At 47.1% G+C, this 15,552-nt stretch overlaps 1 protein-coding gene across 2 annotated transcripts in view; it reads right to left on the bottom strand.

The window, feature by feature from the left end:
- Window positions 1-15,552, bottom strand: part of LOC126547240 (extracellular matrix organizing protein FRAS1-like) — a 70,668-nt gene that overhangs the window by 7,833 nt on the left and 47,283 nt on the right. The window contains exons 8-15 of one of the 2 annotated variants that reach the window (XM_050195187.2): window positions 15,385-15,506; window positions 14,188-14,341; window positions 13,809-13,987; window positions 12,820-13,102; window positions 11,318-11,481; window positions 10,393-10,499; window positions 5,530-5,699; window positions 406-605 (exon numbers count right to left, since the gene is read on the bottom strand). In XM_050195187.2, coding sequence (XP_050051144.1) covers window positions 406-605; window positions 5,530-5,699; window positions 10,393-10,499; window positions 11,318-11,481; window positions 12,820-13,102; window positions 13,809-13,987; window positions 14,188-14,341; window positions 15,385-15,506 — 1,379 coding nt within the window. The remainder of the gene's footprint in view (window positions 1-405; window positions 606-5,529; window positions 5,700-10,392; window positions 10,500-11,317; window positions 11,482-12,819; window positions 13,103-13,808; window positions 13,988-14,187; window positions 14,342-15,384; window positions 15,507-15,552) is intronic. The other variant, XM_055062837.1, reaches the window with a different exon arrangement.

Raw genomic sequence — 15,552 nt, 5'->3', positions numbered from 1 at the left:
CGAACGGCGCTGCTCCGATTAATCACTCCAAGGCGCCAAAACTCGGCTACAACAAAAAATATTGTGAGAAAATGTTAACTAAAGAGTGTCCTGTAACTTCCAGCGTAGGAAATAAAGGTCGCTCTCTGAGTGGTTTACTGTTCCTCTAAAGAGAGAGAGAGAGAGAGAGAAAAGGGATCTGGCGTTTCAGGTGCCGAAACTACGATTTGATTATGAGGCACGCCGTATTGGGGGAGGGAGGTGGGACTCTGGATTAACGTCAACCACCTGGGGCCGCGGGCTCGCGACCTCGAGCTTAGCATCGCAATGCCATAGCAACTAAGCTACTGCGGTGGTAACTCTCAGACCGCTAAGATACACACAGCCTCGCGGCGTGGCGTGCGCCTCCGGCCTTTTCGATCTTACCAGAATGAGGAAACGGTGTTCTAGGTCTGGACTGGGCTGCACGCAGCCAAAACTCGGTGCTCGGGCAAGCTCGTGGCCCGTTGGGTCGAAGCTGGGCGTGAAGCCCGCCTTTCCTGTGCACAGGTAGACTTGGTCGATGCGGAGACTAGCGCTGAGATCTTCCAGCGGCTTCCACAAGACGCGGCCGAACAAAGTCTCTCCTGCCGCGATAGAAAAAGCAAAAGCAGAGAGGCCACAATCAGTGCCAAGTCGAGCGTAGTAGACGCAACACTTGCTTTAAGGAACAGTAGTACAGACCGGTATCTCTGAGCTCCTGTGCAGCGAAGCTAATAGAGAAGATGGCGTGCACAAGACTCACTTGGTGCGTCGAGCAGGGTCGGAAACTACCGTCCTGCATGACTGGGTTTCGGCAGCGTCTAAGTGCTCAAGACAATGTGCTGGACCTGCTAAGTCACATGAAACATTACAGTGCAGACGGTCTGCCGACACTTGCTGCTTTTATGGATGTCTCCAAGGCTTACGACTACGTGTCTCAAACAGCCATCATCAACCAGTTACAAGCTATAGGCGTCACGGTTTATCTCTTGCTCTTCATACATACGTTTCTCAATGATCGCCGCATCAGAGTTCGTCTTGGCGACACTTTGAGCGATGAAATTAGTATATTTCGCGGCGTACCACAGGGAAGTGTTTTATCTCCCTTCTTATATACCATAACCAAGGCGATTCTCTCAAGAATGCTACACCATCGAACACCCGTAAAGATGTCTATATATGCCGATGATATCTGCATGTGGGCCTCCGGCTACCAGCATCGTCGCCTCGCACGAATAGCTGAAGGGAACAGTAAATGCCATTCAGGGCCACTTGACAACGCTTGGCTTATCCCTATCAGCAGAGAAATAATCATTCATACTATTTCCTGGAATTAAAAGAAAATCTACATGCTTGAAACTGAGTTTGAACGGGTACTAGATTTGACAAGCCACCAACGCCCGATTTCTTGGTATTACCTCGGACCACAAGCTACTCTGGCGCCGCGCTGTTGACTGCGTTGTGGCGCGTCATCGTCACAGAGGGCTTCTCAAGCGAGTCGCTGGCATACGCTGGGGCAACCACCGGACATCGATGCTACGGCTACATACAGCGTTGGTTACAAGTCGGATCCTATGCCAGCTACCTCTGACGTCTATCACCCTCAGATAGCCCATACGAGCGCTTGGAAACAATACACAGAAAAGGCCTTCGGCTGTACTTGAGAATCCCTCATCCGGCATCAAACGAAAAAGCGTTCTACGGAGCTGAGTCACGCCCTCTGCGACTTCAGGCTTCCCAGACTCTCATGACCCAGCTACTACGTTTGAGTGAGTCTTCGCCCGGCAAAGCCTTCTTAAGACGTGTAGGTAACAGGCCGCGCTCACATTTTTATGCAGCACTGAACACGTTTTGAGTCTTAGGATTACGCTGCTTGAGACAGAAGGAAAAGGTAGACCCACTCTGGGCATTCGAGTATACCACATGCAACCTAAGTGTACTACGACTGCGGTCAAAGAGCTGCATTCAAGCTGCAGAAATCAAGTCACTAGCTCTGGAACATTTGAATACGACTTACCCGAATCACCTCCAAGTATACACAGATGGCTCTGTCAAAGTTGACGAAGATCGCTGAGCAGCTGCATTCTATATGCCTTCTCTGAGATATGCGTGGTCTGGCCATCTGGATTGCACAGCTTTGTGGAAAGCGTGACGATAGCTGCTGCTCCGCGCAAACTAAACACATTGCCTCCACAGAATGTGGTCCTCTTTACGGACTCAAAGACCGTGTTGCAGCATCTCTGCCGTGGTCTACCGTCCATCAAATTCCCGCGCATATCACTAGCCCTCGTGAAAGAACTCGGCAACAAATGCTTCACATTAAAGTTTCACTGGATTCCCTCCGTCATTGCCATTGCTGGCAACGAAAAAGCTGATGCTCTTGCATACGCAGCGCTCCATTATCCTCCCGAAGCCAAGGGCCCAAAGAGTAATGAAGTAAAAAAAATCTGACATTCGAAATCACTTTGAGTCACTTTGGGTTCTACCACATATGCCATGCGTAACCAAGAGATTTCGTAGAGAGGAAGCCTCACTTCTATATCGAATAAGGACAGTATCTGCTAGTACACCGGCATGGTTATTTAAGACGGGGCGTATCAATTCTCCAAACTGTACGGCATGCGACGAGACAGGAGACGTCGAACACTTTCTGTGGTCGTGCTCAAAATTCCAAGATGAAAGGGATGTTCTCCTTGAAAATCTGCTACAAAAGGACCGCATACGTGCCTGCAACACCTTGTGTTTCCTGAAGGACCAATTATAGCCCGCAAAGAAACACCACGTCTCCTTATCGCATTCTTAAGGGAGACTGGTCTGATAGACATGGTGGTGAAACACCCCAGAGATTCTCCTATAAGAGACGCTCGTGCGCAGCAATCGCCGGCCTTGATCGCCAGGCTGTACCCGTCTGTTGCTACAACTCACCACCATCCCATCAACAGTCTTAAACACCAGCGAGACAACAAGAGCATTTAAACACTGCGATATCGCGCATGTATTTTGTAGCTCCACAAAACTGACTGATACCCTTACGTAAAACATCTCCTTTTTAGACATTCAAGGTGACCAAGGTTAATGTGACCGTAAGTGCGACTGATGCTAATCTGTGTATATATTGGCCCTTCCATGACATTCGTATGCTCCGCGAAGAGCTTTCAATTGCTTAACTTTCGAGCATTAGCATGTACAAAACAAGAGTTAACGTGCTTCCCAACCGGCGCTCTTCGGCCATCGCTGGCCCTTGCGCCAATAAAACCCATATATCATAATGATCGTACCTCCCAGATTGAAGTTGCGGTGACAAGCGGAATGACTTTTGAGCTTTTGAGATGAGGGTACGTCTGCCGTCACAAGACGTTCATCATTTTTAACTCGCGCAAACGATAATATAATAATTAAATTTGCAATGATAGAACGAACAACGTCAACCCTTTCGTGGGCGATACGACTGTGTGCAGATTTACGACAAGTTTAATACCACTGATGTAAACTACCGCAATATTCCGACGTGTATAAGTTACTTTGACAGGTAAAGTAGTAAATTAAATGCGCGCGAATTTACAAATGATCACACAGTAAGCATTATCGTTTCATTCCTCAGTATGTTTTGATAATAAAATATTTGCTCGCCGAGGAGAATCATGGTTGGTACAGGTTTTGTGTGAGCACATACAGTTGGCGACATCTTATCCCAACTCAAAAAGAAGCGATGTTCTTGGTTCACGGATTCCATTTAGCGCTGCCCGAAAGCGTAAAATAGTATGGGCTATACAGAGTTTTTCTTTTTCTTTTTTAGCTGCAGCGCACCAACTTTTTTAAAGACTGTCTGTGGCAGATGGCACAATTCTAACCCTTGATCTAAATTACTCGATGAGGCGGCCATTACTTCTACGAGAAATCAAGATGTTCGATTTAATAATTAACTATTTAATTAATTATTTTACGCCACATATTTCTATCTACGAATTATAGCCGCTGAGTTCGCACGGCATATCCGCTTGGAACGAATTCTGTGGACAGTACCACTTCCGGGTTTCTCGTAGAAGTAATGGCCGCCTCATCGAGTAATTTAGATCAAGGGTTAGAATTCTGCTATCTGCCATAGGCAATCTAAAAAATTTGGTGCAGCTAAAAAAAAAAAAACCTGTATACAAACCGGCTATGAGTCGCACAATTGCTGTTGGCACTACACCTCATCAGAGCGCATAAAAAGTTTATTGAGAAGCATGTCGGCTTCAACCCACGCCTCTTCTGCAACTCACGCGTTCCCTGCAACGCGAAAGTTTTCTACCAGCTTACCCGTGCGCAAAAAAGAAAGAGGAAAAAAAAAAACGAAGTAACGATTGCGTACAGAATGTCATGCGTCTAACGGCACGTACAGAACATGTTCAAAATGTGTGCTAAAAACATACAATATACAGAAATGTTGCAGTACCTTTACATTATGTATAGCAACTATTCTTGCTTTACTTCTTTACAGCCGTACTAAGGGAAGGAATGCGACCATCCAATCGGCTGCGGTACAGCGGTAACGATTCAGCTATTTTCTAAGCTATTTTTCACTATCCTCACGCAATTGAGTCGATTGCGTGTCTCTGTTATGGGTTTTATTATGAACAAGACTCCCGTATGAGAGCCGAAACGTCATTAAATTTTCAGTTTTTTTGGTTGGTGTATCTTTTCGCACTTCTTCAATATGTATTTCCCCGGCCAGACGGGTTACCGTGATACCTTGGATTTAATCTGCACGTATTATGCAGGCAGTAATCAATGTTGCTGGAAGGATACGAGTGAAGGCCAGATACGTCAGCGTACAATGAGCTCACAAGTGGTTAATCTTATAGTCAACAAAATCTACAAGCTTGCCTGGCAGAATGGGTTTCTTCGGAAAGGGTAAGGCAGATGCAGTGAATAAAACGCTAAGCATGACAATCAGGTTGCGATCTCGGTAGGAACAATATGTCATGGAGTTTTTAAACATGCCTATGTTTATTAGGCAAGCACACACACGCAATCTTAGCCGCAAATACAGACCATTTCGGTTGCTCGAAAGTGCTCGTAACCAAAGCGCGACCAGGCTTTCAGCATTGTCGGACAATCGTGGGTAAGCTTAGCAACAAGCACGTAAAGTCGGCGTCAGAGGTTCACAGACCGCACTATTTGAGAAAAAGCTGAATATTTCTGCAGCCTGCAGGGAACGCTGCTTGGTATTCAGGGGCCGAATATTCACAAACCTTTTGGTTCGTAGGTGCCATTGGCCGGCCGCCTTCGCCAATAATATTTTCAGCATCAGAATTGGCTGGAATTACCTCTTACGAAAAATTCTAGCGTAAAAGCTCTTCGTGAATACGGGCCCACATTTCCAGCCTGTACTGTGGTCTCCTTCGACAACAGTACAACGTACTGTTGTACTCTTTTACTGGCTGCAGCATAACAATAGCTGACCGGAAATTCAACATTTTTATGCCTCTCGCGGATCGTAAGCTTTCGACGGCGACAGGCCAATCGGTGACAAGCACACGTGTGTACCTCTGAAGAAGATGCGCCTCTCGTCGACGTCTCCAAAACCGTGCGGCAAGTCCCTGGGGTCGGAGAGGAACTCCTCCCTGCTGCTGAGCAACTGCAACTCTGTGCCCATGTTGTAGACTGCACCGTCGAGGGCATTAATGGGCTGGGGAGCCAGGACCGAGACCTGGAACCTGCGGCACGCGTCGGTCCACGCGTATATAAACTCGCGCACGACGTGTAGATTGCCCCTAGAACTTGCAAGCTTGCGTCAGCTTGCGCATCGAAGCCATGAAAACAAAGGTCGTAAAAGCGCATGCATGCACGCTCCGCAGAGAGAGCGAGAGAGAGAGAAAACAAGCGCCATCTTTGCCAGTTTTCAATCTTATTTTTTTATTATGTGTGCCTGAGTGCGTCTATTGGTAAAGCACCTACGTTATCCTAAAGGTGGCCGTCTTTAATTAACAGGAAAAGGAAATCTATGGTATTAGCCCAAACATGTCTTGGGATCATGTGTCTCATAATAAGGATTGAGCAGCCTTTCCTTTTCTTTCTTTGTTTTTTTTTCATCTTTTTTTTTTTGCATAGAGTGCAGTGCATATATATATATATATATATATATATATATATATATATATATATATATATATATATATATATATATATATATATATATATATATATATATATATATATCCTTTTTCGGGAACAAAAACGGTGGGGCAAATCAGTGTAAAGGTCTGGTGATCCCTTGATAGCTAAAAGCATGTTAAAGAACCCCAGCTGGTAAAAATTAAGCTGTAGCCCTCCACTATACGGCATCCTTCACAAACCACTGTGCATTTTCAAGACGTTAAACTCCACTACCTAATTTAACTAATTGCCGGTTTTATTAATTAACTTTATTTTTGTGTTCGCGCAGTCTAGCATTAATGCATCTGCCCGACTGTCCGAGGTAATACTTTCCACACGATAAGGGTACAGTATATGTAATTGATGTCTTACAATCCCTAAACTTCTTCCTGTGTTTAACTTGGCAGCTAGGAGTACTATCTTTTCTGGTCTTGTTTTCCTGCACAAACCCATAAATAAACACAAAAATAAAGTCGGCAAAGTTGCATCAGATGGGTTTCTCTGTATTGTAAGCAACATAAGTGCTCCCCTCTCTTCGAATCAACAACCATTACTGGTAGAAATAAGTGCGAACTGACTAGACTTATAATAGAAGCCGAGAATTGATGCCCTACGGGATTCCTGTATCAGCAAACCGTAATTTTAGCGCCTGGCTTAACATATCGCTTACAAAAATGTTTCGCTCTGATTGTTTATCTGTCCACGTGGCTGTGACTCATGTTGGCTGAGTGTATAAGTACGACCTGGTTTTCGATAATAAACATTGTTGGAAATTAGCGCTGTGTGTGTCCCTGTGTGTCTTCTTTTGTCCTGTCTTTTAATCGCGCTACCGTACAACCCTTCAAGAGAGTGTGCGTGCTAGAACGCAAAGCTGTCACGCAGCGTCTGTCCTTGAGAGAGGAATGGGGACGCAGCGGTCTTGGTTTGACGTCCGGGCTGCCTTATCTGCGTCATTATTTCCAGTGATACCTTAATGGTCCGGTATCCATTGATAAGAGATATCGTGGGCTTTTTCTCTCTAGTGATGGATAAGTTCCACGATTTCGAACGTCAATTGATCGTGAGGTTCATGTCAGAGAAACGACTGCAAACGTTGTAAGGTCGACCTTGAATCGCAGAAGACTGCCCATTTTCCAAGACTCTCTGTATTGATCGCATGAAGCGCACGGCGGAGAGCCGCGAGCTCTGCAGCTGCAGACGTAGTGATATGGGAAGTCTTGAACCGTTGGGTTATACCCCTTGGTGGTATAACTACAGCGTCACTTGAACTGGTTGGTGTAGTTGAGCCATCAGGATAGACGCGTGTGCAGTCGCTGTATTTCTCGTACAAGAGGAGTAAACTAAGTTGTTTGAGTGCAGATGACGATAAATCCGACTTTTTCTGAAGTCCTTGTAATGTGAGATTTACTTGAGTACGGCTCACACACCATGGCGTAATCGAAGGCCTTGCCGCAGGTGCGTACCCTGACGTAAGAGAGGCAGGGTGCGCGAATACAGTTGCACTGAATGCCGTGTGGAGCCTTTCTACTGGGAGGCTTGCGAGGTGGTGGGTGTTGAAGTGGCGAAGAGTTTTGTGTGCATGTGCACGCATTGTTAAGATTATGCTCCCAAGCATAATCTTGGGAGCGATTGCAATAACTTCTGTCCTTGATGCGCCCCGCAGTAGACCAAGGCATATCCTGAGGGCTTGGGCTTTAATACCTTGCATCGTATTCAGGTTAGTTTTGCAGGTGTTGAAGATGACCGGTAAAGTTGCAGCATAGGGTGTAGCGACACTCCCCAGGTCTTTCTTTCTAGGAACATAAACATATGGCAAATTCCCGTCAGACGTTTTTTCACATAATACACGTGAGCGGTCCAGGAGAGATTTTTTCAATAACCACCCCCCAAAATCTGTGACTTGTGCTGTACGAGATCAGCTGTCCGCCGACGGATATCACGTATGGAGACATTGTTTTCCTGATAGATTCCACCACTGCACACTTTTCACATGATATTTGAAGTCCTTGTTCCCGAAGGTAAGATGATGTTAAAGTGGCTGCCTTCTGAAGGCGCCACATTAGGCGCCGCGCGCGAAGTTGGAGTCGCGTCACACCCGACGTCCCAATACAAATGCCGTCGGCATAGATGGATAACCGAACGGTGCACGGAAATATTTCAGCGAGTCCAATGAGTGTTAGATTGAAGAGAGTTGGGCTCAGTACTCTGCCCTGAGGCACCCCACGGTTACTGTAATGCTGCGGGGTTGGGCCATCCTCGCAGTAAGTATGAAAAAGGATATCTTTTACTAATCCGGAAATAGATCTTGCCGCGAAGTCCTACTGCCTCTAACGTGTTGAAAATCACTTCATGTGTTACGTTATCATATGCTCATTTAATATCCATAAACAGCGCAGTAATAATCGTTTGCAGGACTTCTGGTGCTCGACGTACGTCATCAAGTCGATAACGTTGTCTATGGAAGAACGACCACGCCTGAAACCGACCATTGCATCGGGATATACCTCGTAATCTTTGAGGTGCCATTCTAATCGTGCTAGAACCATTCTCTCCATTAGTCTTCCAATGCAGCTGGCAAGTGCAATCGGTCAGTATGATGAAATGTCTACAGGCGACTTGCCAGACGTGAGTAGTGGAATTAGGCGACTGGTCTTTCGTTCCTGGGAAACCGTGCCTGTCTACCAGGAACTGTTGAACAGGAGCAGGAGCATTTTCCGAGCTTCTTCGCCAAGATTACATAGCGCATGGTAGGTTATACCGTTGTGTCCTGGCGATGATCAACGCTTGCGCAAGGCAAGTGCAGCTTCGAATTTGCCCATAGTGAAAGGACTGCCCATGCCGGTGTCGCGCGAAATCGGTGAGTGGTCGAGCGCCGATGTGTTCCAGCTGGACTGGTTTCGCCAGCGATCCTCCTTCAGTAATTGTCAGCGTCGTCAACCTCTCTGCATTGTTAGTGAAGGGTCGAAGACATGAAAGGGTGGCGCTGCTGAGGGGTTCTACGGAAACCACAAACAGTTCTCCATATGTGAAACAAAGGTTTCCTTGGATCCAAAGACTCGCAGAACGACATCCATCTTTGCGGTGCGAGTTCATTCATGCGCCGCTGAATATTCTTTTGAGTTCGTCTGGCCAACCTCAAGTCATGTACGGATTTTGCACGTCTATATATTTGCTCCGCACAACGACGAAATCCACGAAGCTCCTCCATATCATTGTCATAGTCGGTGAGTGTAGACGTTATTGAAAGCGAATGCGTGGCAGCCTCTAGGGCACCTTTTATAGTGTCTTCTAGGCTAGAGGATAAGCCATCACGACAACCGTCTTCCACAATTGATTTGAACATCGGCCAGTCGATACACTGGGTGACGCCGAGTAACTTAAAGTCCGCCAGCCCTAAAGCTGACAGACTTCACGCAAAATTGCCACGCGCGGCAATTTTGCGTGTATTTGCGGGCTCCTTTCATGCTCGGAAAAACGCCTTTATGCAGCACGTGTTCAGCAACATAAAGCTGTACCGGGAGTTTTTCGTGTTACTCTACAACATTCTCATTGTCACTTTTCATGTAATTATAATATTTTAAAAGTTGATAAATTACTTACGACTAATTATGCAATTAGACGGAATGCAAACAAATACTCCGTGTATCTCCAAGCGACGCCAAACAACATTACCTTGGTTCTGTCCAGCTACGTGGCATTCGAATATTTTTAAGTCTTGGTGCATGAAAGTTGGGACACCCTGTATATTAATAAAGTAAAAGCCACACTGCTAGTAAATTCACTGTTTATTCCTAACCGACACGGACCCCAGAGAAACGTCAGACGTTCCGGTAAATAACACTGTAATATACGGTACGTTAGCGTATATTACAGTGTTACAAAATGCCTACGTTACCTAAGTTTACTTTAAAGCCTTAGCGATAACTTTAGCAACATTGCAAGGAAACATAATGGAAATTTAGCGACTCCTCTGTCTTACTTTGGCGATATGGTTCAAAAAATTATGGCAACGCTGTAATCATGATACGAACAAAGGAAGTGCTCCCAGGTCCTTTCCGAGGGAGTAAGCCACACGTCTAATATTTAATTCTCTTTTTTTTTCTTTTTTAGTTTATTCCTAAATCGACCACCATTTAAAATGGTGCTCTAAATGGAAGGAAAGCCACCTAAATACACGTCGGTGCGTAGAAACCACCTCGAAATCAGGGACCAATAATGAATTAGTCGAACTTTGGCTCGCAGTCGAATTCGTACCTTAGCGGGTCGAGGGACGTGCAGAAGTCCTCTGGAGGTATTTTGTACTCCTGGGTTGGCGCGGCGACGCATGGTACAAGTTCCAACTCGTGAAGACCCGAGTAATCCTTCGGAAAAACGAATAGAAAAAGGAGGGTACACTGTATGTTTTCGAACTCGTAGCGGCGCGGACATTTCGTCGGCGCTTTTATACCAAAGGTGGAAATTAGGCCTGACAACGAAGAGCTGTGACCTTCAAGCGAAAAGCCGGGGAACGAGAGACTTATCCCAACAATCCCGTCCCCTCAAAGGCGCGGACTGGGTGTCAGTGCTTAAAATGAGCTCTCGGAATGGTGCGCGTTCTGAAAAGCATACGCCATTGTTGTCGTAAGCGTGAATATAGAGTACAATGATATAAGGGAGATGAACGCGTCGAATAAAATGTGATACATCCTCTCTTATTGTCGCTCCGGCAAGTGACTTCCGCTCCGGACTCACCACTGATATTCTGAGTCTCCGACGCCTCGAGCTGGGTCTGCTAAGAGAGTATTGTGGATCGATCACTTCTGGGGGCACTTTTGTTTTATTCGCGGAACGACAAGAAGCAAATCTAGCAACTGCGCAAGAGTGACGGCCTCTTATTTTCACGTAGCAATAAAGAATAGTAAAATGAACATGTTACACGGTGAGTAGCTACCCTACGCTGGGGAGAGGGGAATGGAAAGAATAGAGAGAGGAATGCGGTGAACATGTGCACGTGCACACGCAGCATTACGCGGTCAAAGGCGCTTGCACGAGCCAGTCGATAGTTGCGAAGGCGTATATCTGAATGCGATGTGATCGATCGGCAATACGACCCCTTGTAGCATTCACGGGCGCTGAGAGACATTACGGCTAAATATGACGCTACGGGTGATTCATGCGCTCATACATCAGGAGTAAACACCTTGAAGCTGTGCTCGGACACAGCTTTCCATAGTTGCGACGGTGCGTCGAACGATGGCTCGGCCCACAACAGAGTGAGAGAGTAGTGGCCCGAGTCCCCGGACGCTGGCTTCGAGAATCGGCCGCGGACGTCCTTCTTGGTCGTGTGGCTCAGCGCCAACATGCCTGCACGCAACCGATGAAGAAAGCGGGAACGAGACGTCATTCTGGGCACATTATGCCTTCCAGGGTCTGTGCTAGCACACCTTCCCGTTGTTAGAGGAACAATAAGGTAACATATTGCCACGCGACTACTTCGAGCACAGCACGATTGATTACACATCTGCTGTAACAACTACTATGCATATATCACTTTATACTTCCTATAGCAAGATAATGCCGGATATCGCTCCCTACTCAGTGTGACAGAAAATGACGTCGAAGTGTAAGACGCGTGGCAACGCCACTTACGAATTTTTAGCGCATCTTTCTTTTACGGCAGACAGTGTGGCAACAATTCAATTAATTGTTGCCGAGGCTACTCTATCGTCGATTATTAAAAAGAGAAGAGAAATGTAATTCCACCTGGAAACCTTTGTAGATGTCCCCCTGCAGAGAAAAAAAGAAACCCTAATCGGAGAAGAAACTTAGAAATATGGCAAGTAAACGAATTAATAATCTATTCAATGCGAAATTCTCAGCAAGCACGCTTCCTTCACTACAGGCTCGTGCGCTCCCCCTACAGCACATACACACGTATGTGCTTTACCGACAGCGTAAACGCGACGGCTACATTGTACCGCTACTTCGTGAGGCCAGCTGATTTTGCCTGCTATAGTGAGCATTCCGGGTTCTGGCTATTTACGCGAGCTCAGTGGTGTCCGCGTGCACAACTATGCACACGCAGTGCTGATAAAGTCCCTTAACTACTGAGAATACTTAATCGGTGGTAGGTTACAGCTTGACATTTTATGTGACTCTCATTTCAATAATAAGAGAAATCTCAAATGTGTGAAAAGCCTTTGCAACGTGCTGCGGAAACAAACAAACAAACAGAACAACAAGAATTATGAAGACAAAACGCACTACGATTATAGCGCCTATGCTGGACGTTTAAAACTGCCATGTCTGTGACGTTTGACGCTAAACTACCTCTGCGATGACCCGTTCGGGAATACGTAAGCGGCGTCCTTATCTCACCAGCGCGTTCTAGCCACGTAGGCATCTGGATTGAACTCTCTTCAAGCGGCGGCATTACTCTTTCAAAGAGAAAGCAAAAGAAAAGTTCGCACACCATGTAGTGTCCAGGTGTAGCAAGTGCACGTCGAAATCATCCGATCCAGCTACAATCTGTCATCGCTTGAGCCCCTGTTACCCACAGTATGTGGCGCTTGTAAGTTTTCACGACTTAACGCCCAAATGCCTGAGAGCGTGCTCGAGCACGCGCACAACGGCAAGGAACTTGTTCCGGCATCTGCGCTCGCTCGAAAAGGAGAAACCTTTCGCGGTGACCTCGGCGCTTACCGTGGAACAGCGCCTTGGAGAGCAGATGCACGCTGAGCCTGCCGTCGCGGCTTAGCGACACCCTGGTCACTGAAACTTTGGCCTTCGGCGTCGCTCGCGTGCCCAGAGGCCGTTCTGACCACAGCGCCGGCCCGTACGCGAAGCTCAGCTCCAGCTGCGAGCGCCGCTCCACGCTCGTCCATCGAGGGGCCGCCTCTCCAAAGGCTGCGCCAACTACCGGGAAAGCCAGCGTCACGTACAGCGGTAGCCGCGCCGTGACAAACCGTCGGTGCGAATCGGGCTCCTATACAGGCATCAAGGAGCGTTGAAAGATTACGTCTAAGTACGTTAAGCAAAAGAAGTCACGCGAACACATAAATCAGCTTTAACGATGTTCTGAACATGCAAATCATTTAGGCTATGATGATGGTGCCTTCGGAAGCCGCGATAAAAGATAGGTTATAATGGTGTCATGAAGGTATGTACTCCGAGAGCGTAAAAGTTCTGCGGTTCTTTTCTCTCCACAGGCTTCGGAGCCGCTGATGGCTACTTCACTCACCTCCACGGTGAAGAGTCCATTGGATGCACAAAGGCACGCACATGGTGCGAAGTATGTATAATCGGTCCCGTGTGGATCTTGCAACATAGGAAGTGCTTCCTTCCAGTATTGATCAGTATTTCACACAAAATAGGGCGGTATAGTAATGAGAAGCAAGCCATCTACTCCTTAACACATTTGGAAACAAGCATGTTCAATGGCAACGTTGGTTAGATTACCCTCGTTCCATAACGACTTTCCAGTATGTCTTCAATTCGCTGCTTGGCTATCCCACACCGTTTTAGAGACGCCTAGCCATGCGCAAAGGCAGAAGAGCAAAGCGTTTGTGGAGTAAAACTGCTGAGAAACATTAACTATTCATGGCCAAGCGCACATATTCCGATGTTCGAATATTGCGCGTCGCTTTCAAAAACTCATTCGTTTTGTCAAGAGTCTTCCCGTAGTTGCGCACCTTGAAATCTTCGAGCAGGACACCGCCACAGACGCCAACTGCATCCTTGAGTGATATGGCGGCCTCAAACGTCCATAGGCACCGGTCCAGATCAAGGTGTCGGTACAGGGCCACCGTAGGAGAACCGCGGATTGCTGGGTCGTTCTGGTAAGGCCTCGCCTCCCCTGTGCCAGGATCACCTGAAACGGCGCGTTTTGTTCGTTCGTGCGTGAACACAGTAACAAACACCGCGGGTGAGGCCGTGCACAAACTGTGCTTTCTGTTCATTTGTGGAAGAACGAGCACAGTGTTTCAGCGAGAAAAAAAAAAAAGAGACAGGGAATTTTAACCGGGTTTTGAGACAAAACATTTCTGCAAGGAACACTCGGCGCCCACGTACCGGCCGCAGAATTCATGAAGGCGGCAAACGCCAAGTCATGGTCTCCGCGGCCCGCTACATTGGAGCAGACGTGCTGCTTCTGCGAAACAACGTTCCCGAAGAGTTGCTCGGCGCTGGGTAGCGGATGCGTCGAGACCAGAGGCAGCATGGAGTCCTTTCGTAGAAAAGAAAGCAAGAATGCGCGCATTTATCAAGCCACGGGAAGCGCACTACTCGTTTCAGTTTTATTTAGCCACGCACTCGCACGATGAACTCCGCGCCCTGTTTGCGCTTCCTATCGAGGCAGCGGACGAGGACGCATATGGCAGGAACGCTAGAAAGAGCAGTGGCATGCATCGCGGGTCGCTAGCAAAGACGAAGATCCTTAAAATAGTTTCTCATGACGGAACGCATAGCAAGTAACTATGAATACCGGCACAACACCAGGACCGGGCACGAGCGATCAGAGCTATAAACTCTAGACCGGACAAGTGAGCTTATAAGCCTAGCGGCTTCAAAGGCCTCTCATACCACGGCTTCCACAGGAGCCCCGCCACATTTCGGCTGAAGCCGAAGCTGCGTGTTCGCTCGCGCTGTATCTTAATTAGGAGGAGGAGTAGTATGAGGAAAAAGATTGGGAAGACAGGGAGGTGAGCCAGCGTGTATAGTTTAAGAGCTTCTTAAAGCGAGTATACCATAGAGGTGTTGTTCAAATATTTGGGTCTCCTACGTCGAACTCGCAGACCACATGATTTATTCCTGCGTTTCGACCACAATACAAGTACGACCGCCAGGCGGCTTTATGCCAATGTCGCTATGGGAATTGCCCGCTTACCGCTCGATGAATTTGCTGTCATTCGGGAGCTACACAGTAAACAAAAGAGCGCGCACAAGAAGTATTAGGCGTGGTGTATTTGTCCGAAACCAAACCACATACGCAAGTGACTGATTTCTGAAGCGAACTGTTGGAAAATAATATGGCTAATTTTACATTACGTGCTCAGTCGCATCGTCTCTTTTCCACCCACCACCGCGAACACCCTCATCATCTATCCGCTGCAAAGCCACAGGAAAAAATCATCATCATGTGCCTCGTCAGGACTATACGATGACAGGAATCAACGAAACTAAAGCGATCTGCAGCGGCGAGAAATATTAATAATAGTTCGTACGCATGCTATCAATACTTTGGCAAGCAGACAGTACGCTTGTACACACTCTGTGCTTTAGGTGAACAGTAATGCGCAAGCGATCAGGTTGTGCTGAGGGACCGGTGCCGTTCAGATATTCCATGGAGGCAGTGACGTCTTGCACCTGTTGTTTGTCAGCAGGACAGATACCTGCATAAAAAAATTCGAGGAAAGTCGCAGCAAAGGTGTGGGACTC

The sequence above is a fragment of the Dermacentor andersoni genome, chromosome 1 (genome assembly GCF_023375885.2).
Source record: "Dermacentor andersoni chromosome 1, qqDerAnde1_hic_scaffold, whole genome shotgun sequence".
Taxonomy (NCBI): domain Eukaryota; kingdom Metazoa; phylum Arthropoda; class Arachnida; order Ixodida; family Ixodidae; genus Dermacentor; species Dermacentor andersoni.
Note: the sequence above shows the minus strand (reverse complement) of the source record. Positions and strands in the feature narration are given on the sequence as shown.